The sequence below is a fragment of the Bos taurus genome, chromosome 18 (genome assembly GCF_002263795.3).
Source record: "Bos taurus isolate L1 Dominette 01449 registration number 42190680 breed Hereford chromosome 18, ARS-UCD2.0, whole genome shotgun sequence".
NCBI classification, from domain to species: Eukaryota; Metazoa; Chordata; class Mammalia; order Artiodactyla; family Bovidae; genus Bos; species Bos taurus.
In genome coordinates, this window is record NC_037345.1 from 7,529,615 (window position 1) to 7,556,386 (window position 26,772).

The 26,772-nt window shown below is 44.3% G+C and overlaps 1 protein-coding gene and 1 pseudogene across 1 annotated transcript in view; one reads left to right on the plus strand and one right to left on the minus strand.

Annotated features, from left to right (window-relative positions):
* CDYL2 (chromodomain Y like 2) overlaps positions 1 to 23,920 on the minus strand; it is a 169,977-nt gene extending 146,057 nt beyond the window's left edge. Inside the window, 1 exon segment of the mRNA NM_001163785.1 lies at positions 23,868 to 23,920. Coding sequence (NP_001157257.1) covers positions 23,868 to 23,891 — 24 coding nt within the window. The 5' untranslated portion in view covers positions 23,892 to 23,920.
* Positions 1,259 to 3,471, plus strand: LOC132342783 (craniofacial development protein 2-like; annotated as a pseudogene).
* Positions 23,921 to 26,772: the final 2,852 nt, after the last annotated feature.

The window sequence follows — 26,772 nt, forward strand, 5'->3', positions numbered from 1 at the left end:
GAGATACATCACTGAGCCAGACATGACCATGCCTCCAAGAAGACAGTCCTTACATAAATAAGTACAAAAATAAAGACTTATTACAAAGACCAACACTGTGGAAGAGAACCACAGGATGCTCAGAGAATACACAACAGGGAGGTCTACCCTGGAGAAGGCACTGGCACCCTACTCCAGTACTCTTGCCTGGAAAATCCCATGGACGGAGGAGCCTGGTAGGCTGCAGTCCATGGGGTCGCTGAGGGTCGGACACGACTGAGCGACTTCACTTTCACTTCTCACTTTCATGCATTGGAGAAGGAAATGGCAACCCACTCCAGTGTTCTTGCCTGGAGAATTCCAGGGACGGCAGGGCCTGGTGGGCTGCTGTCTATGGGGTCGCACAGAGTCGGACATGACTGAAGCGACTTAGCAGCAGCAGCAGCAGGTCTACCCTGGTCTGCGGGTCAGAGGTGTTTTTGGTAAACCAACTTTAGAGCTGCAAGGGGGTGGAAAAGGAGACCAGGCAGGATCAGGGGTTCCCAGGCACAGGAAACAGTACGAGCAAAGGTCCTGAGGCAAAAGACGTCCAGATGCCTATAAAGAGGTAGTGAGTGTAGTACATAGAGAAGAAAAGGGAAAGTAGTCTTAGCTGAGCCTGGAAAGGCAGGCAGGTTCAGATCCTGTGAAGTAGTTCAAACTTTTGTTCAAGAGCAACTGAAGACATTGGGAAGAAAGTGAGAACAGAGAGTGCCAAAGAGGAAATGTTGGGAGTCCAGTTAAGAGGCTATTGTTTCTTCCAGAAAGGAGTGAGGGATGGCTTGGACTAGGATGCCGGGAGGGCATCCAAGGAAATAGGGCTACCTCGGAAATGAAACGGAAAGCTTCCTGGTTACTGAATTCATGGCTCTTACCAACATGCAGGAGTTGCACAAGAAGGGAGACAGGCTCACTATAACAAGGCATTTTCCAGCAGTTAGCACAGGATGCCAAAACGGAAGAGGCTGCCCTTAAGACAGCGTGCCCTCTTTCCTTTGAAAGTTTTCTAGAAGAAACAGTGTGATCATATATGAACGGTGTATATGCTGGTTGAGGAATCAGATTAGATGACATCTAAGACACCCCAACCTCTAAGACTCTTTGCTTTAGTTTTTTGGCTGCCCTGCTGAGTACATGGGCCCTTACTTCTCCAACCAGGGATCGAAACTGGGCTCCCTCCAGTGGAAGCGTGGAGTCCTAACCACTGTACTGCCAGGAATTCCCTAAGACTCTTCGCTAAAATCAACAGAAATGTCAAGCCATCTGGACAACCCAATATAAAACTCCTAGGAAAGATACAAATCATGTGTTTGTGTATGTGTATGGATCATCTCATATCTCAGTTTTCCTATCTACTCAAACTGAGTTTTCTCATAGAAAAGTACATGGATAAATGACTGTCAGTACTTTACAGCTTGTCACGCAGATGGTGAAAAAACTATACTACGTCTCTCTTCCTGGTTCTGTGTATTCAAGTATTGATATAATACAGAAGCGCGGCGGCTGCAACAGACCGCATAGAAGCACGGCCAAGAGGAGCTATCCCACGTCCAAGGACAGGGGGGCAGCAGAGAGGAGCTACCCCACGTCCAAGGAGCAGCTGCGGGGGCGCAGGAGGCCAGAGAGGAGCTACTACACGTTCAAGGTCGAGGAGGGGTGACCTCGTACAAGGTAAGGAGCAGTGGCTGCACTTCGCTGGAGCAGCCGTGAAGAGATATCCCACATCCAAGGTAAGAGAAACCCAAGTAAGACGGTAGGTGTTGCGAGAGGGCATCAAAGAGCAGACACACTGAAACCATAATCACAGAAAACTAGCCAATCTGATCACAGTTACCACAGCCTTGTCTAACTCAATGAAACTAAGCCATGCCCATGGGGCCATCCAAGACAGGCAGGTCATGGTGGAGAGGGCTGACAGAATGTGGTCCACTGGAGAAGGGAATGGCAAACCACTTCAGTATTCTTGCCTTGAGAACCCCATGAACAGTATGAAAAGGCAAAATGATAGGATACTGAAAGAGAAACTCCCCAGGTCGGTAGGTGCCCAATATGCTACTGGAGATCAATGGAGAAATAACTCCAGAAAGAATGAAGGGATGGAGCCAAAGCAAAAACAATACCCAGCTGTGGATGTGACTGGTGATAGAAGCAAGGTCCGATGCTGTAAAGAGCAATATTGCATAGGAACCTGAAATGTCAGGTCCATGAATCAAGGCAAACTGGAAGTGGTCAAACAAGAGATGGCAAGAGTGAATGTCGACATTCTAGGAATCAGCGAACTGAAATGGACTGGAATGGGTGAATTTAACTCAGATGACCATTATATCTACCACTGCGGGGAGGAATCCCTTAGAAGAAATGGAGTAGCCACCATGGTCAACAAAAGAGTCCGAAATGCAGTACTTGGATGCAATCTCAAAAATGACAGAATGATCTCTGTTCGTTTCCAAGGCAAACCATTCAATATCACAGTAATTCAAGTCTATGCCCCAACCAGTAACACTGAAGAAGCTGAAGTTGAACGGTTCTATGAAGACCTACAGGACCTTTTAGAACTAACACCCAAAAAAGATGTCCTTTTCATTATAGGGACTGGAATGCAAAAATAGGAAGTCAAGAAATACCTGGAGTAACAGGCAAATTTGGCCTTGGAATACAGAATGAAGCAGGGCAAAGGCTAATAGAGTTTTGCCAAGAAAATGCACTGGTCATAACAAACACCCTCTTCCAACAACACAAGAGAAGACTCTACACATGGACATCACCAGATGGTCAACACTGAAATCAGATTGATTATATTCGTTGCAGCCAAAGATGGAGAAGCTCTATACAGTCAGCAAAAACAAGACCAGGAGCTGACTGTGGCTCAGATCATGAACTCCTTATTGCCAAATTCAGACTGAAATTGAAGAAAGTAGGGAAAACCACTAGACCATTCAGGTATGACCTAAATCAAATCCCTTATGATTATACAGTGGAAGTGAGAAATAGATTTAAGGACCTAGATCTGATAGAGTGCCTGATAAGCTATGGAATCGTGACATTGTACAGGAGACAGGGATCAAGACCATCCCCATGGAAAAGAAATGCAAAAAAGCAAAATGGCTGTCTGGGGAGGCCTTACAAATAGCTGTGAAAAGAAGAGAAGCCAAAAGCAAAGGAGAAAAGGAAAGATATAAGCCTCTCAATGCAGAGTTCCAAAGTATAGCAAGAAGAGATAAGAAAGCCTTCCTCTGCGATCAATGCAAAGAAATAGAGGAAAACAACAGAATGCAAAAGACTAGAGATCTCTTCAAAAAAATTAGAGATACCAAGGGAACACTTCATGCAAAGATGGGCTCGATAAAGGACAGAAATGGTTTGGACCTAACAGAAGCAGAAGAAATTAAGAAGAGGTGGCAAGAATACACAAAAGAACTGTACAAAAAAGAGCTTCACGACCCAGATAATCATGATGGTGTGATCACTCACCTAGAGCCAGACATCCTAGAATGTAAAGTCAAGTGAGACTTAGAAAGCATCACTATGAACAGAGCTAGTGGAGGTGATGGAATTCCAGTTGAGCTATTTCAAATCCTGAAAGATGATGCTGTGAAAGTGCTGAACTCAATATGCCAACAAATTTGGAAAACTCAGCAGTGGCCACAGGACTGGAAAAGGTCCGTTTTCATTCCAATCCCAAAGAAAGGCAATGCCAAAGAATGCTCAAACTACCGCACAGTTGCACTCATCTCACATGCTAGTAAAGTAACGCTCGAAATTCTCCAAGCCAGGCTTCAGCAACACGTGAACTGTGAACTTCCAGATGTTCAAGCTGGTTTTAGAAAAGGCAGAGGAACCAGAGATCAAATTGTCAACATCCGCTGGATCATTGAAAAAGCAAGAGAGTTCCAGAAAAACATCTATTTCTGCTTTATTGACTATGCCAAAGCCTTTGACTGTATGGATCACAATACACTGTGGAAAATTCTCAAAGAGATGGGAATACCAGACCACCTGACCTGCCTCTTGAGAAACCTATATGCAGGTCAGGAAGCAACAGTTAGAACTGGACATGGAACAACAGACTGGGTTCCAAATAGGAAAAGGATTTCGTCAAGGCTGTATATCGTCACCCTGCTTATTTAACTTATATACAGAGAACATCATGAGAAACGCTGGGCTGGAAGAAGCACAAGCTGGAATCAAGATTGCCAGGAGAAATATCAATAACTTCAGATATGCAGATGACACCACCCTTATGGCAGAAAGTGAAGAGGAACTAAAAAGTCTCTTGATGAAAGTGAAAGAGGAGAGTGAAAAAGTTGGCTTAAAGCTCAACATTCAGAAAACGAAGATCATGGCATCCGGTCCCATCACTTCATGGGAAATAGATGGGGAAAGAGTGGAAACAGTGTCAGACTTTATTTTTTGGGGCTCCAAAATCACTGCAGATGATGACTGCAGCCATGAAATTAAAAGACACTTACTCCTTGGAAGGAAAGTTATGACCAACCTAGATAGCATATTCAAAAGCAGAGACATCACTTTGCCAACAAAAGTCCATCTAGTCAAGGCTATGGTTTTTCCAGTGGTCATGTATGGATGTGAGAGTTGGACTGTGAAGAAAGCTGAGCACCGAAGCATTGATGCTTTTGAATTGTGGTGTTGGAGAAGACTCTTGAGAGTCCCTTGGATGGCAAGGAGATCCCACCAGTCCATCCTAAAGGAGATCAGTCCTGGGTGTTCATTGGAAGGACTGATGCTGAAGCTGAAACTCCAATACTTTGGCCAGCTCATGCGAAGAGTTGACTCATTGGAAAAGACTCTGACGCTGGGAGGGATTGGGGGCAGGAGGAGAAGGGGATGACAGAGGATGAGATGACTGGATGGCATCACCGACTCAATGGACGTGAGTTTGGGTGAACTCCGGGAGTTGATGATGGACAGGGAGGCCTGGCGTGCTGCGATTCATGGGGTCGCAAAGAGTCGGACACAACTGAGTGACTGAACTGAACTGAACTGATTGAAATAAAGCCTCAACTTACTTGTACATATTATCTTAATTTTAATTAAGATTAGAAACATGTGGAAAACAAAGTATGATTACCAAAGGGGGAAGGGGAGGGAAAGATAAATAAGGATTTGGAGATTAACAGATACACACTACTCTATATAAAAAGATAACCAACAAGGACCTACTGCATAGCACAAAGAACTATACTCAACATTTTGTAATAACCTATAAGAAAAAAGAATCTGAAAAAATGATATATATACATACATGTATATAATTATATATACAGGAATCTCTTTACTGTATACTTGAAACTAACACAACATTATAAATCAACTATACTTCAATAAAAAATAACAATTTTTTAAAGTGTATGCTGTTAATTCCTTTCTGAGCCAAGTGTACAGACCTGTCTGCTAGAATCTGGGATTATGTGCCTCACCTATGAGAAGCCTACCTGTCTGGAGCACAAATCCACACAATCAGGGCACCACTGTCCACCAGGCACCAAAACTCTAAGTACAGAATATGGCAGTAAAGTAAGGATTTCAAACATAGAATCCTGCCAATTCCAATCATGACGGGGTGCAAACACCATGCCAAGAGAAATAAAACCAAAACAACAAAGAAAAAAGAACGTGGAAAAATGCACAGAGGCTCATAAATATGCTGAAAGAAAGGACACTGACCCAAAAATGTTACCAACTGCCCTCCAAACCAGTCTTCTCCTCAATGCTAAAGGTGAGTAGAGGCCAACCAGCTGAAGGCCACTGAAAACAGCCCCTCCATCAAAATTACTAGGTGGGCAGAGGCATCACAATTTCTGAAGCAGCAGGACTTTAGAACAGTGTTGAAAAACATCTACTCAGATGAACTCAAAAGGAAGATTTCCCTTCCCGATTAACTCATGTCTCAGGAACTCCTTCACAGGCCAACACACAGGCCAGCCAGTGTCATCCCCGTCTTGAACACACACAACCACGTTTTCATTCTATAAGCATGAAGCAGCAGAAGGGTTTTCTTGTTCCTTTTCTCAGTTTTGGCGCAACATCCACTGACCTATCCCATCTGGGATTCTGTATACAAGTGCTACAGCAGAATACCACTGAGTAACAAAAGGAGGGAGGCGAGAAGCAATACTACAGGCATTTTATCATTTATCAAAGAGATGAGTACCTCAGATGACCTCATGTGAATCTTGCTTTTAACCATCTGGTAGCTGATAAGCCTCAGTTTCTGAATCATAAAGTGAGGATAATACTAGTACGAATCCCATTGCTGTTGTTGCTCAGTCGCTAAGTCGTGTCTGACTCTTTGCGACCCCATGGACTGCAGCACGCCAGGCTCCTCTGTCCTCCACTACCTCCTGGAGTTTGCTCAAATTCACGTCCATTAAGTTGGTGATGCTATCGAATCATCTCATCCTCTGTTGCCCTCCTCTCCTCCTGCCCTCAATCTTTCCCAGAATCAGGATCTTTTCCAATGAGTCAGCTCTTCACAACACGCGGCCAAAGTACTGAAGCTTCAGCTTCAGCAACAGTCCTTCCAATGAATATTCAGGGTTGATTTCCTTCAGGATGGACTGGATTGAACTCCTGCTGTCCAAGGGACTCTTGAGACTCTTCTCTAGTGCTACAATTCAAAGCCTTAAATTCTTCATCATTCAGTCTTCTTCATGGTCCAACTCTCACATCCATATATGACTACTGGAAAAACCATAGCTTTGGCTCTTCGGACCTTTGTCAGCAAAGTGATGTCTCTGCTTTTTAATACACTGCCTAGGTTTGATCATACATTTCCTGCCAAGGAGCAAGTGTTTTGTTTTGTTTAATTTCATGGCTACAATCACTGTTCACAGTGATTTTGGAGCCCAAGAAAATAAAATCTGTCACTGCTTCCACTTTTTCCCTTTCTATTTGCCATGAAGTGATGGGACCAGATGCCAAGATCTTAGTTTTTTGAGTGTTGAGTTTCAAGTCAGTTTTTTCACTCTCCTCTTTCACCCTCATCAAGAGGCTCTTTAGTTCCTCTTCACTTTCTTCCATTAGAGCAGTATCATCTATATCTGAGGCTGATGCTATTTCTCTTGGCAATCTGGATTCCAGCTTGTGCTTCACCCAGCTTGGCATTTAGCATGATGTACTCTCCATATAAGTTAAAAAAGTAGGGTGACAATATACAGCCTTGACGTACTCCTTTCCCAATTTGGAACCAGTCTGTTGTTCCATGTCCAGTTCTAACTATTGCTTCTTGACCTGCATACAGGTAAGGTAGTCTGGTATTCCCATTTCTTAAAAATGTTCCAGTTTGTTGTGATCCACACAATCAAAGGCTTTAACATAGTCAATGAAGCAGAAGTGGATGTTTTTCTGGAATTCCCTTGCTTTCTCCATGATGCAATGAATGTTACCAATTCGATCTCTGGTTCCATTACCTCTTTGAAATCGAGATATACATCTGAAAGTTCTCAGTTCATGTACTGCTGAAGCCTAGCTTGAAGGATTATGAGTATAACCTTGCTGGCACGTTAAATGAGTCCAATTATACAGTAGACTGAACATTCATTGGCATTGCCCTTCTTTGGGTTTGGAATGAAAACTGACTTTTTCCCATCTTGTGGCCACTGTCCAAATTTGCTGACATATTGAGTGCAGCTCTTTAACAGCATCATCTTTTAGGATTTTAAATAGCTCGGTTGGAAGTGTGTCACCTCCACTAGCTTTGTTTGTAATAGTGCTTCCTAAGTCCCACTTGACTTCACACTCCAGGATGTCTGGCTCTAGGTGAATGACCATACCACTGAGTTTACTGGGAACATTAAGACCTTTTTGCACAATTCTTCTGTGTATTCTTGCCACCTCTTCTTAATCTCTTTTGCTTCTGTTAGGTCCTTACTGTTTCTGTCTTTTATCATGCCCATCCTTGCATGAAATGTTCCCTTGATATCTCCAATTTTCTTGAAGAGATCTCTAGTCTTTCCCCTTCTACTGTTTCCCTCTAATTCTTTGCATTGTTCATATAAGAATGAAAATTCTTCCCTCTCCTTGCTATTCTCTGGGTTATATACCCAACTGAATGCAGTATATCTTTCCCCTTCTCCTTTGCCTTTCACTTCTCTTCTTTCCTCAGCTATGTGTAAAGCCTCCTCAGACAACCACTTTGCCTTCTTGCATTTCTTTTTCTTTGGGATGGTTTTGGTCACCGCCTCCTGTACAATGTTATGAACTTTCATCCATAATTCTTCAGGCATTCTGTTTACTAGATCTAATGTCTTGAATCTATTCATCAGCTCCACTGTATAATCATAAGGAATTTGATTTAGGTCATACCTAAATGGCCTAGTGGTTTTCCCTATTTTCTTCAATTTAAGCCTTAATTTTGCAATAAGGAGTTCATATCTGAGCCACAGTCAGCTCCAAGAAGGACCAAATGAGAGAATGCATGTGAAAATTTATACCATGTCTGGTATACAGTAACACTCACTAAACACTATTATTACTATTATTACTATTTTTAATAAGACCATTTTATATAAAAATCATAGGAAGTTACAATTCTAAAACCTCTCTGTACCTCAACCAGGATCAAAGATTAGATTTCTTCAAAAAATATATCAGTTCATGAAGTCAAAAGTAAATATACTAGCTTCCCAAAAAGTCAATCCCATAGACATAGCCACAGAAGAGTGGGAGAGTGGAGGGTAATAAAACATAAAATGTCTCAAGACAGCAAAGAGTTTGGAATCACTGCCATGTTTGATAAACAGACAAGAAAACAATCTATGACAATCTTTTGTTGCTGTTGTTATTTAGCCATTAAGTCGTGTCTGACTCTTGCAGCTCCATGGACTATAGCCTGCCAGGCCCTTCTGTCTACCACTTTCTTCTCCAGGGCATCTTCCCAACCCAGGGATTGAACCCTTGTCTTCTGCGTTGGCAGGCAGATTCTTTACCATTGAGCCCTTGACAATCCTACATGGTATTAAAATATACATCACTTTGGAAAGAAACTTAGGTATATAATTTGGAGAAAGTCCATATGTTTTTACATCCCAAAGGCAGCCATGGTGTGGTTCCCTTCCTCTTTCTGTTAATATTTAACTACAAGATGCTTACCAAAGTCTGTTTCACAAACTACCCTGTGTACCGTATTTTTCTAAGTGAACATGGTTTTAAGGCAACACAAACAAATACAGCAATGTAAATATCAGGACACTAAAATACTTTCCATTCACTTTTTAAAGCAACAGGAGCTTTGGATTCCGTGAGTTGATCTGACTTCCAACAGTTCATCATCACGTCTGGATTTCCAGGAAAAGTTTAGATGTCAAGTGCCTGCCATAATGTCAAGGTCTGTGAGGTCCGTCGCTGAGGCATGTCTTAACCCCATTCTTCATCAACAAGAGAATTAAACAAGACCTGAGGCTGGGCTGAGCCTCACTGGCCTCCTTTACTAAGTCTTGTGCAAGAAAGCGATAATGACGTCAAGATTTCCAAGGCAAGTCTCCAGAAGAGTCTAGGAAGATACCATCTCTGCCTCGTGGATGACACTCAGACTTAGTGAAGGCAAACAGCCAGTTTTGACATCTTAAGCATTCCTCTCTTCTTCAGTAAAGTAAAAAAGTCCCTCGCTTTTGTTCACTTGTTGGAGATGTTAGTGAAAGACTGAGCAGAAGACTTCAAAACTCCCATCCACTCCAAGATTCAATAATCCCTTGAATACAAGACTGTATTAACTTTACTTATAACACAAAGTTGAATGCTGTGAGTTTAACTTATGAGAAACCAAAATTATTATTAATTGACCAATAAAGACATAGAAAATAGACTCAAAACTTATATGCCCTCAGGAAAACTGAAAGATTAAAAATGCCTTCAAGCTTCCTACAAAACAGACTGTGCAAACATCTGAGACAATTTCAACTTTCATGTAAATGAAAGACCTAAATAAATTAATTCTTTCACTAGAGTGTTTTCTGAATCTTGCACTGTGTGAGCTGCTAAAGATGCAACAAGTCAGAGGGAATCCCTGCTCTCTCAAAACTTACAACCCAGTAGGAGATTTAGAAAATAAGATAATAAATTACAACCTATTAATGTGAGTGCTGTGATGAGAGACAAACAGGGTTCTACAGGAGCCCGAAGGAAACTCTTGATGAGCCGGGGAAGTTTTCCCAAGAAAGACATCTCAGCTGAGACCTAAAGGATGAACAGGAATTAAGGAAGCAAAGATGTGGCAGGGATGATAATGAAGAGTGCCCTGTCCCTTAGGAGGGTGTGATTAAAGGAGAGCACATGGGATGTCCAAGAACTGAGAACAGATTTCTCTGGATGGAATATGTGCTGTGAGTGGAGAGCTAGTAGAAGATGAAAAGGGTCAAACCCCAAGGGCATCACTTAAAAATACTTCATCGGGAGAGACATAGAAAAATGGGGATTTTAGAAAGACCTTTGTGAGTCCAGTATGGAAAAAAAAATTGAACTAGATTCAGAGAGACCAGCTGAGAAGTATCAGGGTTGACTGAAACAGTGAGAGTTGTCTCTTGAATTAAAGTGCTGAGAGTGAGTATGAAGAGAAAAGGCCAAGTTCAAGAAATACTCAGGATGCAGATTCATCAGACACATGGGGTCCAGGCAAAACACAGGAGGACATATTTCTAGCTACAGAGCAGGTGGATACAGATGCTATTGAAGCTAGGAGCCCAGAAGGAAAAGCAAGTCTTATATATGTTAAACGTAAGTTCAGCTTTGGCTGTTTTGAGTTTAAAGAGCCCAAGAGAGTTAGATGGCTAGCTCTGGAGCTCAGGGGGGGAAAAAAAACAAAGCAAGAAAGTGTCAGAGACTTGGAAATCACCCTTCTGGTCACTGTAGCACAATGAAAGAACAGAAGAACCCCAGGTTAAAACTACAAGAAGCCTCAAAGTTTAAGGAATAAATAGCAGAAGATGACACAAGGGCAGTTTAAGAGTGGGAGAGCCAGTGGAAGAAACCATCTCAAGTAGAAGGGGTGGAGACCCAAAGGAAATGTCAGCTTCTGAAACACCTCCCCACATGTGGATCTGTGCTGTGCGTGGTATGGACAGATAAGGAATCACAAGCATGGGTTGCCATGGCCAGCGTGTCAGTACTCAAGACCTGGGCGGCCCCCAAGAAGCTGTCAAATGACAAATGATGTCTTTGGGAGGAAACAATAACCTAAAGGATGAGGACAGAGGATGAGACGGTCGGATGGCATCACTGACTCAATAGAAATGAGTTTGGGCAAAGTCCAGGAAATAGTGAAGGACAGGGAAGCCTGGCACGCTGGGTCCATGGGGTCACATGGAGTCAGAAAGGACTAAGAAACTGAACAACAATAACCTACAGTACAAGTGAGGTGACAGATGTTCATTATGGAGGACCTACAGCAGACAGACTCGCCAAGCAGTGAAGAGCAACAACTGCTGATGTGGTGGATAATGTGATACCCCCCAGATCCCCTTTTCAGGGTCCATGTGCCCGTCCTCTCAGCTTCTAGGAATATCCGTGCTGCTAAGGACTCACAGATGTGAGCCTCAAAGGGAACTGCCTTCCACCACAGGGGAGCTGTCCTGCCCAAGAATAATTCTCGCCACCCCTCTCAAGGGCAGCCTACCAGCAATGGCTGGCTGATGTAGGGATATGAGGGGTCTGGTTCCCTGGCCTCAAGTTGAGACATTTCTGAAGAGTCATTCCAGCTCCCAAGCCTTCCTTGGGATCCACTGAGACCTCAGCTGGAAACTCAGTGCAGGTCTGCTTCACCAACCAATCCTGCCTCACTTCCTTACAGGTCAAGCACCCAAGAGAATCCTTCAGTAAACCCTCTGGATACAATTCTCCAGTTCTAGGCAGCTTGACCTAAAATGGATGGTGCATACCAAACTGGGCCAAGACACTGAGGCTTGAGTAGAGAAAAACAGCAGCTGCAAACCACAGGGCAGTCTTTGTGTGTAAAGAGGTACAGGGGGCTCTGTCTCAGGCAGCACTTAACAGAGAATGTTGCTGGTGTTGGTGTTCAGTTGCCCAGCCGTGTCCGACTCTTTGCAACCCCATGGACTGCAGCATGCCAGGCTTTCCTGTCCTTCACCATCTCCCAGAGTCTGCCCAAGTTCATGTTCACTGCATCGGTGATGCCATCCAGCCATCTTATCCTCTGATGCCCTCTTGTCCTAGAATAGCCATTCTCAATCCAGTTGTCACCCATAATAAAGGACAATGATTTGGGTGTTTGAATTCACCATAAGGGACTTTTGTTACCTAGTAAGTCTATACAAGATCCAGTGGAAGGCAAAAGGGAAACTTGAATTTCTAGGGCAATCTGAAGGAATCTTCTTAGAAAGGGTAAAAAGTAATACTCTATAGGGGAAAAATAAAGGACACTCACTCAAGAGAAACCCGAGGTAGCCTAGAAGCACAGGTTTTGAACATTCTCAATGACTCATTCAACAAATATTTATTGAAAGGTCACAGTGTGCCCAGCAACATGCCATGAGTTAAGAATACAATCAGGGAAAATACACTAGACATGGCCTGTACTCTCAGAGAGCTCAGAATCCAGCAGAAAATTCTGGAGTTCAGCAATGGAACCCTCTTCCCCCACCAAAATGGTTCCAGGAAACCTAACACATAAAATCAGATACATGTGATAACTTCCCAGTGGAGATGTCTGGTGTAACTATAACTTACAGACACTTCCTTATCTCTGCGTTAACTCATGAGAGCAATAAAGCCTATCGTGCTTAAGAGTAAGGTTTTTAAATAAGGTCTGAGGAAGTTACTCTTCCTATAACAGCCTTGGCAATTTATCTCCACATTTGGTTTGCTTGTCCATAAGAAAACAAGCCCCGATTTGCAATGAAAAGTAGTTGTGAGTGCTAACCAGGCTTGGTTGGTTTCATCACCTTGTCTTGCAATTTCAAGGTGTCCTTCACTCTAATTGAAGTCTGATGTCTGTTTCAGAGTTGAACGTTTAACATAAAGAGTTCACACTCTCTCTCCTAAATATAAAAGTCAGGGTAGAAGGACCCAGAACTCTAAATAAACACCCACACTACCTTTTATACAATTTAAGGAGACAAAGTGTTAGACATTCAGTTACTACCAGACACTGATGATTATGCCAGGTCTAGAACATTCATCGTCACACCACCTGAACCTTAAGCGGTTATTTAAATGGACGGGGTGCATTGTGCTCTAAAGTGTGTTTGCTTGTACACATTCACGTGAGGCGCTATGAATAGGCCTGAAATTCTTAAAGAATGTTGCAGACTCAGAATGATGCTAAAACAGTGCATTTACTGAAAGTTCACTTACACATCCAGAGATGGCAGGAAAAGCTGTATTCTGAGGTCTGCTCACAGAAAGGGTTGACCTGATTGCCCCTTTTAACATACTAAAAACACTCCAATGTGTTAAAAATGTGGTATACAACCATATGTGGGCGTGAGGTTTTCTTCACGATCACATTCTGAACAGCAGTTTAAAAGACATTCATGGCTGCAGCCCCAGCACTTAGCATAGTTCTAGGCACATAGTTAACATACAATAAATATTTGATTGATGGTTAATTGAACAAAAGTAACTTTTTAAATAAAATTCACATCCAGGATATGTGATCCATGGTTTATTAGCAAGTGCCCTTGAGATATAAGTTTTAGAACACTGAACTCAGACAAGGAAATGAAAATCAAAGAGGAAAATTCCCTGATCAAGAATCTGAGAATAGGGTGGAGGCCCCTCGGCAGGGGAATTCCTGGTATGGCAGAATGTGGCCTGGGGCCCCAGTCCCACACATGTGTCCCTCCAGTCTCCACACCAATGCTCCTATAAGTCATTTAGAAAGCAATGTGGTGATGGAACGATGCTGGGGGGATTCCGGGAGAGATGGGATGACTGGAGCAAAGAAAGAACAAATTTTTTTAATATTTAACATTTTACTGATTAAAATATTTATGATTATAAATTGCATTCAGTTTTCTGTTATCAAACACACAATTAAGAGAAAACAGGACATAAAATGACAAACTGATGGCCCTCCCAGGCTTCCCAGGAACGGACCACAGCTTTCTATAGGCTTGGTCAACTGATGGGCCTGTCATTGGAGTAACAGGAACTTTGGAGGGGGCAGCTTCCACCAAGTGACTCAGCCTAACTGGGCAATGTCAGAAGAGACACTTTGCTACAAGAAGGGACAAGAAGGAGTGACTCAGGACCAAGAAAAGCTACTTCACCACCCCTATCATTCACTCAACTACCAGAGCAGGGGCTGACTCAAAGCAGGGGTGAGTTTGAGACCCAGCGGAGGCCTGCCCCAGGGGCCCAGTACCACCTCTAACCTGCCATCCCCAGCATGGCTCCAGGGAACAGCTCAGGGTAACGGAAGACCAAAACCAGCAGCATCCTTGGAGGTCTAGGCTTGCCTCTCTTCACACACAAGACGATGATGGCTACAAAGAAGTAAGGTGTTCACATGAAAAAGTAACAAGACTCCATCAGGAGGAGGAGTTTTTTTAAAAACAGAGGAGCTCTCATTTTACAGTAGAAGCCATCGAGGTTCAAAAAGACTCAAAGACGTGTCTAGCTTCACAGTGTTACGAATCGGTGGTATGTTGATGGGGATGCTGACTATCAATCAGGGTTCAGCCAGGGAAGCTGAACCACTAGATATACTGATATATACTAAGAGATTTAACAAAGAGCATGTGGTTATGGACCTGGCTAGGGAAGTCTGAGGTCCATAGTCAGGTCATTAGGAAGGGGAAGCTGGAAATCTTCCAGGCTGAGGCTGCTATCCACAGATGGCATTTCTTCTTCTTCAGGAAAGCCCCCATTCTATTCTTAAGGCTCTTCAACAGACTGAATCAAGTTCACCCAGATTACCTAGAATAATCTCTCTTATTTAAAGTCAACTGATTATGGACCTTAATCACCTCTACAAAATAACCTCACAGCAACACCTGTTTTAGTGTTTGACTGACTACCTGACACTTAAAACACTATCACACTCATTTATCAGTAGCACCCCAGTGATCTGATCTCTCAGAGAACTGCTGGTACAACCCGTTAATCAAGAACTTTATCTCCTTGTTCTCAATACAGCAAGATCTCTTCCCTGAGCAAATTTTATTCAAAAAGGTTCTGGGTGACTACGTTAAACGTATTCTACCTTTTTTCTCCAGCTAAAATTACTGAAGATGTTGGGCCCCACTGTCACCATTCAGCAGGAGAGGAGTTTGTAGGGTTCATGGAAAATCACTTCTTGGGTCCAATAAACCAAAGTCAGTATCACAATTTTTGTTATCCACCAAAGCAGTAGACCATGTGTAGAACTAGGGGCATGGAGAATAGGCTGATCTATTCTCCCACTTCACCCTGGATATCACATTCTCTCTCTCCTCACTATCAAACAATGTTTTTTTAACTGAAGCATAGTTGGCTTACAATGTTGTGTTAGTTTCTGATGATAAAGTGATATATTCTTTGGCAGATTCTTTTCCATTATAGTTTATTATAAGATATTGTATATAGTTCCCTGTGCTATACAGTTGGACCCTGTTGTTTATCTATTTTATATAGTAGTGTGTGTGTCTAATGCAAAACTACTAATTTATCCCTCCCCTCTTTTCCTCTTTGGTAACCATAAGCTTGTTTTTTTTTTTTTTTTTTTTTTTGTCTGTGAGTCTGTTTCCATTCTGTGAAAATGTTCATTTGTATTATTCTTTTAGATTCCACATATAAGTAATAACATATGATATTTGCTTTGTCTAACTTACTTCACTTAATGTGATAATCTCTAGGTCTATCCAAGTTGTTGAAAATAGCATTATTTCATTGTTTTTTTATGGCTGTCTCACTCAAGCTTCTCAAGAGTGTTACCCATATGTCTTTACATCCACATTCCCCACATCCCCCTGCATGCATCATCACACTGCAATCAAGCCCTCCCACCAAAACACTCTATAGAAAACATGCCCCTTAAGGTTTCCAATGACTTACTGTTTATTACAGCCAAAGGACTCTGTTGACCACACCATTCATGAAATACAATTTTCCATTACCTTCCATAACAGCAAAGTCTCTTGTTTTGCCTCCTACCTCTCTTGCTATTCCTTGTAAATCTGATCTTCTGTCTCTTCTTCCATCCTGTAAATGTCCACTTTCTCCAGTCCTCCTCTCCTGGACTCCCCTCCTATTTACATTCTAATCTATATGCCAATGATTTCCAATCTCTATCTCCATGACAGATCATGCTTTTGAGTCTCATGCTCACATGACCTACTGCTGTGAATATCTATACCTAGGTGCCCCACAAACACTCTGAACTCATTGTCCTTTCCACTGACCCCACTTCCTCCAACCAATGCTTCTTCCTCGATTCTCTATCTCCACTACTGGTTCCACCACCCACCTAATGGACCAAAACAGAAACCACCAAGTTACGCCTCAACTCCTGCCTTTCCCTCAAGCCTACATAATGTCAGTCAAGTCTTACTTGAGAGGAATGAAGAGAGTATAACTGAAAATCACATTTTCTAGCCTCCTTTGCAGCTAGCTATGACCATATAATTATTCAGGCCAATAAGAGGAAAGCAAGATTGCATGGAACTTTCAGCAGCTGTTTATAGAAGATTACTCAACTTTTGCATCTCCTTTTCTGCCTATTTCTTCCATCCTCTCACACAAAAGATGGCTAGAGCTCCATGGCCACCTTGGATCCAGCAGTGACCTTAATGGGAGAAGCCACAGCTGAAGATGAAAGAGACAAGAAGAAGCCTGATATCCTGAGAACTTTGGAGAGCATCACACCAATCTTGGACTGCCTAACTCCAAGTTTATTTCATGTAAGAAAATAAACCTTGTTTCAGTTCAGTTCAGTCGCTCAGTCGTGTCCAACTCTTTGCGACCCCATGAATCGCAGCACGCCAGGCCTCCCTGTCCATCACCAACTCCCGGAGTTCACTCAGACTCACGTCCATCGAGTCAGTGATGCCATCCAGCCATCTCATCCTCTGTCGCCCCCTTCTCCTTCTGCCCCCAATCCCTCCCAGCATCAGAGTCTTTTCCAATGAGTCAACTCTTCGCATGAGGTGGCCAAAGTACTGGAGTTTCAGCTTTAGCGTCAGTTTAGGCCACTGTTATTGTACATTTCCTATTAAAAGCAGCCAGCCATAATCTTGACTAGTGTACCAAATTACGTTGATTCTTTTTTAATCTTTCAAATTCCATCCATTTCTCTTCATCTGTATTACCACTCCTTTGCTTCAAGTCACCAACTGACACTCCTTCCAATTACCAAAAGAGTATATTAACTGGTCACCATGGCTTCTAATCTTCCTCCAAACTAATCCACTGTCCATTTCTGAGGGGCAATCTGAGATTATGCAACAAAAGTGTTACAAATGTTAGCATTTTTCAACCTAGAAATTTCACTTCTCAGAATTTATCTTGAGGAAAATAATAAGACAGGAATACAAATAATTATGTTTATGGAGGTTAAAAGCAATATTTAAGTTGTTTATAAATGGAAAAAATCTAGATGTCCAACAATAGGGGGTCAGTTAGACACAAAATAGTGTATCGATTTAAGTGAAAATTAACCTGTCATTAAAAATCATGATGTAGAATAATATCTTAAGATACATAAGGAAATAATCATTATATATATGTATAAGAAAAATAAAACAATATATATCCTATGTTCTAATTTGATTTTTTAATTATATAGATATAGAAAATACTTTCACTCATATTTGTACCTATACCAAGGAAGCTAACACTTTAATTAATTCAGATATCACATCACTATTTAATAAACATCAAGTATATGCTAAATGTATAATATATGTATAATAATATTTATCTTAGATATATTAGATATATATATCTATGCTGCTGCTGCTGCTAAGTTGCTTTAGTTGTGTCCGACTCTGTGCAACCCCATAGATGGCAGCCCAACAGGTTCCGCCATCCCTGGGATTCTCCAAGCAAGAATACTGGAGTGGGTTGCCATTTCCTTCTCCAATGCGTGAAAGTGAAATCGCTCAGTCGTGTCTGAATCTTAGCAACTCTGACTCTTAGAGCCCACCAGGCTCCTCCGTCCATGGGATTTTCCAGGAAAGAGTACTAGAGTGGGGTGCCATTGCTTTCTCTGATATATATCTACATATATATATAATTTTATGCTTTTATTTTTCCAAGATGCAACAATAAACATAAATTGCTTTTAAAAGTAGAAAAGATAAATATTCTCAGTAAGTCCTGCAAACCTGATCATGCTCATTTCCTAGTTCAAACATCTCCACAGTCATCACGTTCTCTGGAAGGCTTTCATTTATTCCCCCAAGGTAGATTCCCCTCATGATGGTAGAGAACCCCATCTTTCCCTGTACTAACGCTTTTCCTCCTGCACTCTAAACTGCCTATTTTCTGAACTATATCTCATACTAGACCATAAGCTCAGGCAGTACAATCTCATCAATTCCCTAGAGCGGTGGTTGGCATATATTTGGTGTTCTCTTAAATTGAGATGAGCAAATGAATGATGGTGTTATGAATTTAGCCACATCTACCACTTTTTTCACCATCCAAGAGACGTAGAGGGGCTCACATCTTTGCAATCTAAATGTGTGTCTCCAACACTTAAGATTTTTGATAATTACCATGCCTGAACCATTCCTTAGCAATTGCTCAGGTACAAGACGCTGTATAAACTCATTTCAAGGATAGTTTAAGCCCCTGAGGAAATAATCTTATTCGATGAGGAATGACTTCGCATAAAAGTCTATACTGCTTGAAAATAAGCTGCTATCTATCCACAGGGAATAATTTAAAATAACTTTCAAAAGCTGAGAGAATCATATACCCAGTCGATATTCTTCAGGTGTCTACCATGTGCCAAAAAATCAACTCAGCTCATCCAGTGTATTCTCTTTGACAATATTTGCCTCTTCAAATACTGGTACTGACACTCAAGAAGTTTTATCACTGACTGTTCATTCTGGAATTATACGTGTTTCACCTTGGGTACAAGTGGTACATAGAGGAATATGTCAAATTAACAAGTTGTGTTGGTTCTTATGTGAGTTTCATAGTTTGTTAATGTTTTGAAGCAATCGCAGGAAAGAGCTCTGACAAGGAAAGAGAAAGACTTAACAATGCTTGAAGATCAAGAACAAAGCTGGAAACGCATTCAAGTGCCTTCCTTTAATCTGAGTAGTGGCCCATGGTGGCTTCAAGAATTATTACCTTTCCAGTATGCTAACATGACTGGCAAAGCTGCAAATTACAGATGAAGAAGGTACAAAATATTTCTTTTCATACAGACGAATGCAGAGGGCTACGCTCTGGGTTAGATTTCATTTCAGTGAAAACGGTCTCCATTAGAAGTGAATGACCTCTTCGAGCTACAGAGAGAAGAAAGAAGTACCAGCCCAATTTGAAGGCTGTAAGGATGGACTGACCTGGTAAGAGCAAACATCAGCCAGGTGGAGATTTAACTGAGGGGTATTTTCATTAGATTTGGTTTTGTTTTTCTTCACGAAGTTCCAATGTTTCTGCAGTCGGCCTCAATCCACTTTTTCCCATAAACCCTGTTATTTTCAGTGCATAATTTTGCAGGACACAAGGTGCCTATGTAGCGCTATAGCAGAAAGGTCCATGTTCATCACTGTAGCAGCATCGATTTTTAACTAAAGTAAATTTCTTTCAACAAAACGAAAATCCTATTATCGTTTATTTTATTTGGAATGAAACAAAAGCAGTATTTATATATATATACATACACATAACGGTATACATATTTATTAGATATGGATGCGTGAATACATAAGATAGAACTATCTTACGGGAAGATACCCAGGAACTGTAAGTAAACTGAACACTGACAAATGTCAGGAACTGCCACTGTTAGAAACGCCTCAATCAATTTCAACTTGGCCACTGACCTTCTGTGTAGACATACAGCATTCTCTTTGAATATTTTTGCCAACTGAATGGAGCCCTCCTCCATACTGTCAGCTAATCACAAGGGAGAGGGTGTAAAACACCACCCAACAGCCACTTGGAAAGCCATGCGGTTGAAGCTTAAATGCATTCAATCCTTTTAATGAATAACATAGTCTGGCTCTCTGGAAGGGGACTCAGCCACACTTCCTTCCAGAAAGAACTGGAAGGGACTCTCCTAAACAAGGTGTTACCACCACGGAGAGACCACAAGTCAAAGGAGAAAGGAGAACAAAGGGCAGCGCTCCACACAAGTATAACAAAGGTCAGCCAAGGTACTTTATCTATACTTAAGTTGGTCTTCTGTTCACTGATTCAGTCAACAAGTATTTGAATGTTCGAGGACACAGAGATGGACAAGGCAACTGGGCTCCTTATTCCACTGGTTACATCTTCCTGATATCCAAACATGTTAGCGAATGCTTGACTACCATCTGGGGGCTGCAAACTCTAATGCCTACTGGAGCCAGACAAGTAATGTGAGAGTGAAGCAGAAAGGGTTTCTGGTAAGAGGGCGCACTGGGACAATTATACACAAGTATCACACGCCCCATCTAAAGGTATTCAAGTCCATTTTTCTTATCTACCATCCAGGCAAGGCAAAAAACATAGAAAGCCTAGACCTGGCTCACAGACTACCATTTTATGACTCTTTTGTTTAGCAGAATATTGACCAGAGCATCTGGGTAAGAAATTTCATTTTGCATTTAGATATATGACTTTAAAATGCTCAGCCCATATTTACGATCACCTTCGTATAGTGGATGGCTATAATACACCAGATGATGATAAGAACTCTGCTATAGGAGAAACTGTCTATCAAGAGCCAAAATTTTGGTAACTGAGCTTGATTCCATATTTCTTCACTGTGACTGAAGAGTGCCGTTACATAAACAAAGTTTTTCTTTAAAATTAGCACCTATTCCTTGAAAGATGCTATTCAGGGAAGGCTTACTTTTTACAATTTAATTGTCTAAAGCACCAAAGAGAAGTTGAAGACTCTCTAGACTCCAAATCGCATCTTCACCATAGAGGGTCAAAGTGTCAGCAGACACACAGGTGAAATAAACCAATTACAAATGTATTCAATAATAGTTCTTGCCCAGTCAAAATATGGTTTCTTGGTCAGAGGTTACAAGAAACCATTTTACATACCCTTGGGTATAGTATTTAATTAACATAATATTTAAATTGAGAATGGTATCAGTTTTATTCTTTTTTTTTCTTTAAAGGTCAATAAATGTACTGGATAATCCAAGATGTGTCCTTAAATCAACAGCCTGCTTTTTACACACCCAATTTTACAGTTTGAAATGTACAGTTAGCACTTCTTAACTGTTTTTAAAACTAAATTTGAACAACAAATTAAATTCCTCAGTATGTGTTATGTAATGTAGACACTGGCTATAAAAATGCTGACATTGGTTATATTCTCATAATGCAATTTAGCCCTTTTTAGTAATAACTATGCAAATAATCAGCCATGGGAAAACTATTTTACATCTAGTACAATTACCTACTATCACAGAAGTAATTATTATTATTGTCTTGTTTACTAAACTTCAAGAAGAACTCGAGAGATGCTAAGACACTTCCAAGGCTGGTGTGAAAACTCCCCTTTTAACAGACTCATCTGGCAACTATAATTACCAATGTTAAGGAGGGCATTTCAGATAATCATTAAACAAGAAATTATCCCCAAAAGGTTCATAAGTTCCAAACTTTAAAAGAAGAAAGTATACTGACAGCTCCTAACATGTCCTCTTAATGCCTTCTCAATGCAACTCTTCTCCCAGGCAAAGTCAGAAGCTCTGAGATGACTCACTATCAACAGGTAGAAAAATCCATACTCCCAATGAGCTGAGCTTTGCCCCTGAACAATGCCCACTTTTTTGCTGGTTATACTTTGGGAAACTCAATCAAACATCCCATTTGACTGTGCTTCAACTCTTTTGGTTTCAGAAATTGTTCCACCATCTTGAAATAGACAAAAGTGCTTGGGTGACCTATTGGACACAATCTTCCAAAGTTCTTCACCAGGTCTACCCAGCTTCATCTTCTCTATCAGTGCAGGGAAGGCAGTAGGCTAGAGAAGAGGTCAATCCACAACATTCTTTCAAGGATAATAGAAAGATTTTAGCTGGATGGTTCTGCCCCAGAACATATCATGGTGTTTCAGTCAACATGTTTGTTGAGGCTGTGGTCTTCTGAATGCTCGACTGGGGCTGGAGTTCCTGTTTGCCAGGTGGCTCACACACAAGCTTACTAAAGCGAGGTCTGGTTGTTGGCAGGAGGTCTCGACACTGACCTCTCCATAGGACTGCAGTGTCCTCTCAAGCCATGGCACCTGAGCCCACTGGTGGTTCACGACTGAGCCTCACCAGGTCCAAGGCGAGGCATCCAAAAGACCCTGGTTGCACAGGCGGCTAAGATGCTGCCTTGCCTGTTCGCCACTCTTCTTCTCTCACACTGGCCAGCAAATCTACCAACTGAAAAAGCTACATCTTTCCAGAAGGCCCAAAGGGAAAAAAGCTCATTGTGGGTGAATCACCCCTATAGTCTCCCACCAAGAATTCCACCCCTTGGGGTGTTCATCTCAATTTAGCCGAAAGTCAAGAACCAGGGCTACTGTTAATCGATTTATGTGCAAGGGAATCCAGGTCCACGCCGAGCTCTGATTCTGGTTTTCTGGAGGATCAGCAGCCCTTCAGGTTGAAGATGGGGCATCTTTAACTTCCTTAATCCTGAACGTTCTCTTGGGTCCAACAGCTCTTTGGGGGCATTCTCCCTAGCGAAAGGGAGTTGCTTCTTGTTTTGTCCACTTGTCCCAAATCCAAAAGCAGTAACTGTTCTGTTCAGAGCTAGTAAAACCCAGCTCCCAGTGGCCATGGCTATTTCTCCATTGTTTCAAAGGTGCCAGACTAATGTCTTCCTTGACCATTTTTTGAGACGTTTGCAAAACATCCATTTCTGGTCACTACCTGTTGTGGACCTGGAGACAGGCATCCCCTGAGGTCAGTGCCGTAGAGCGTTGGGAGCCGGGCTTCCATCCCCAGTACTCTAGCAACGTGTTACCACCCACCTCCGCCTTCCATGTGCTCCGGCTTCCACCGGAGTCCCTCTGCAGCGCCCCCTCTCGCCCCGAGTGAGCGCGACACCCGCAAGGACCGCCCCCACGCCCCGGCCCCGAGTCGGCGGCGGGGGCAGCAGGTGGGGGGAGGGGGGCGGGTGGCCCGGCGGCCCCGGGGAGCGGTTTGGCGGGGGTCTCCCGAACCCCCCATCCGGCCGCCCCCTTTCAAGGCCGCCTCCCCCCAGGACCCCGCCTCGCCCCGGCCCGGCTCCGCTCCATCGCGGCCCGCCACCCCCCCAGGTTCCCCTCCCGCGCCCCCGGCCCGGCCCCGGGGCAGCGCACCCCCGGCCCCTCACCCGCGCCGGCCGCCCCGCGGCCTCCCGCATTCCCCGCACGTCCGGCGCCGACTTTTACCTGTACTTTCTGCACTCGAGGCGGCTCGTCGGGCGAGAAACACCTCCCCGGGACCGCTACCTCCCCCGCCCCGGCTCCGCCCGGCTTCCTCCTTCCCCTCCAAGGCCGCAAAGTAGATGGAGTAAGAGAGTGTGTGCGCGAGAGAAAGAGAAAGAGGGAGCGGGCGCGGGCGCCGCGGGAGGGCGGGCGGCGGGCGGGAGGCGCGCCCGGCCCCCGCCACCCTCCGGCCGCCGCCGCCGCCGCCACGGGCTCGGCAACTCCGGCTTGCGCCCGGCCCCGGCCCCGGCCCGGCCCCCGCCGCCCGCCGCCCGCCCGCGGGCTGGGGCCGGCCCGCGCCCCCGCGTCCCCGTACCTCGTAAAGGTCCCCAGAAGCCATGCCAGGCTGCGGAACTTGGCTCGCCGGCTGTGCGCGTCTGCTCGCTCGCGCCCTCCGTGCGTGTGCGCAAGGGGGGCCAGTGTGCGCGTGTGTGCGCGCGCGTGTGTGTGTGTGTGTGTGGTGTGTTGAGTAAACTGTGTTTTTGCAGAATGACAGGCTTGGGGGCTGCCTATGCGCAGAATCAGAGCGGGCGGCGGCGGCGGCGGGGCTGGCGTAACCGGCAGCGGCGGCGGCGGCGGCGGCGGCACGAGCGCGGGCAGCAGCGACGGCCGCGCAGCGCGCCCAGGAGGCACCGACGCGGCCCGAGCGCCGCGGCCCCCGCGACCCGGCGACCCGGCGGCGGTGTGGCTGCGGCGGGCAACGGCTCGCCCCGGCGCCGCCTGCAGGAAGCCGCCCCGCGCCCGCCGCCGGCCCGGACGCTGCTGCCACTGGGCGAGTCCCCGCCCCCCGGGAGCCCGGCCCGGCCCCCCGGGCGGGCGGGCGGGGGGGGAACGGGGGCGGCTGCCGGGCCGCGCCCCGGGGGACCGGTCCCGGAGCCGAGGAGCGCCCAGGCCCGCCCCGCCGCCCCGGGCCGGCCCCGGAGGCGACCGGTGGGGCTCCCCGGGGGGTGGCGGGCCAGGTGCCCGCCGGGCGTACCCGGCCCGGGACTGCGAAGGGGCGGCCGGGAGGCAGGTAGAGGGCTACGAGGCCCGGCGGGGAAGGGGCCCCGGGTGGGCTCAGCCAGCTCCCGGGGGCCTCATCTCTTGCCCCGCACCCCCGGGAGGGAGTGGGCGCCGCCCCCGGGAGACTTAGCCCCTGGGGACCGCGCGGCCCTCCCCGGGCCCATAGCGCCTCCCTCTAGTCTGGGTGGTGAGATGTGGAGGCCACAGGAAGAGGGACGAAAGGATCCCTCCAGAGACGCCGAGAGAGCCAGGACAGCACCCCGGCAAACCCCGAAAAGTCTTTGGAGCCGGGCGTGGCCTTCGCCCAACCTCCCCAGCCCCCATTCATCCACTCATCCATTATTCAACAAGCATCTTCCAAAGTCTACCCGACTGCACCGTGTCCCCGGGTAGGCGCGACTGGGACCCTGCCCTCAAGGGACTTTGACTCCAAGAGGAGTGAGGAACCACGCGCACGGGAGGAGGATTCAGTCGCTCAGCCAGAAGGCGCTCCTACTGTGTGCCAGGCTCCAGAGCCGGAGGAACTCTGAAAACCAAACTCGTTCTTAAGTCATCTCTTCCTGCTTCATCGTGGACACCAATTCTGTTTAAAGATAGTGAACTCAGGACCTGGGAAGGCAGGCTATTGAATTTGGAAGAAAGGTCTTCCTCATTCTAGCCCCAGAAATGCCCAGTTGGTCATTCTCCAGCTGTGGTGTGGACTTAACTCATATTCTCCCTCGGTCTTTTCCTATTTGAGAGACTCGGACAAGTCACTTTACCTCATGAGGCTTGCTTTCTCTATCTCTAAATTGGAGATGGTAGGACACCCCTAAGGTGATGTGAGAATCGAATAGAGGATGTCTGTATACACAAAGTGGCCTATTCCAGCAGAATTCCATAAGGTTACTTGTGTCTGAATTTGGGCCCTGAACTGCCCTTGTGAAGAGGGAGATGGCAAAGGAGAATTATAACAAACAGAAAGGTTTGATCCATAGATTATCAAAATTTTTTTAAGTCATCACATCTTTCTATTAAAAAAAAAAATCCCACAGAATCTGGAACACAGGGTTTTCATGTCTGGCTCATTCTAGGAATAAATACATGGGCTTTTATATGCTGTCCCCTGTGCCTAGAATGTCCTTCCACACTGAATCCATCTGGAAAGCTCCTCCTGCCGAGGCTTGTTCATCTATGTATCACAAGCATGGCAATGTGATCGTTATCCCTATTGCTGGCAGAGAGTGGGTATACAATGACTGTCAGACTATACCAATACAACAGATTTTATACTAATGTCTAGTTAAAATCCCATATTAAAATGATGAAGGGGGAAAGGGGTGAGGGGTGGAAATAAACAAGGAAGTGTATTTGGTTTAGAAACTGGAAATTGCTATAGCAGTTTTCTTCCCTCTTCATACTGATATTTTCCCCATGGTCATGGTTTTAAATAAGAATATTAATAATAGGCAGTTCTCTATCTGTAGGTCAGAAAACAAATTTTAATGATCCTTAATTTGTACTTGGGAATAAATGCACCACGATAGCATGAGGATGTAATTTGGAAGTAGAAGACAAGAAAGAAACTGGGTTTGGAAATAATACACTCAGCCAAATTTGAATATATAATCAGTAGTTTTACAAAAACACCAAAAACTTCACTTGTGCTGGCCAAGTACTCCCTGGGAATGTGAGCACAGTTTGAAAAAAAAGAAACCTTAGTCTAGACAACAATTGTTTACAGAGTTCACAGAAGGAGATGTTCACTGTGGATTGGCATGCTCAGGGAATATTTTATGGATGAGATAGTATTGTAATGGATCCTGAAGACTCATAGAAAAGGAGGGACTTTGGAGAAAAAGACAAGGGTAGATGGTAGGCAGTGCTGCAATGAGATGGGCATGAGAAGACCAGAAGATTGATTTGTGGAAGTCACAGGACATTGGATAATGAATGTGGGTCTGTTCATGGAGAGTCTTGAACACCAAGCTAAGCACCTTGCAATTTAGCCAGTCAGCAGGGGGAAACTGGATGAAGACTTTTGAATCCATCAAAAGCATGTGGCAATCAAAAGTGTGTTAGAAGACAAATTCTAGAAGAAATATGAAGAACAGACTCCAGGGGTTGAGGTTAGAGGTAGGGAGACCAGTCGCAGTGGTCCAGTGTGGTGGAGGTTGAAATGAAGAAGAAAAACTGGATTTGCAAGATGTTCAGAAGGAAGAACCTGGCAGCCACAGACT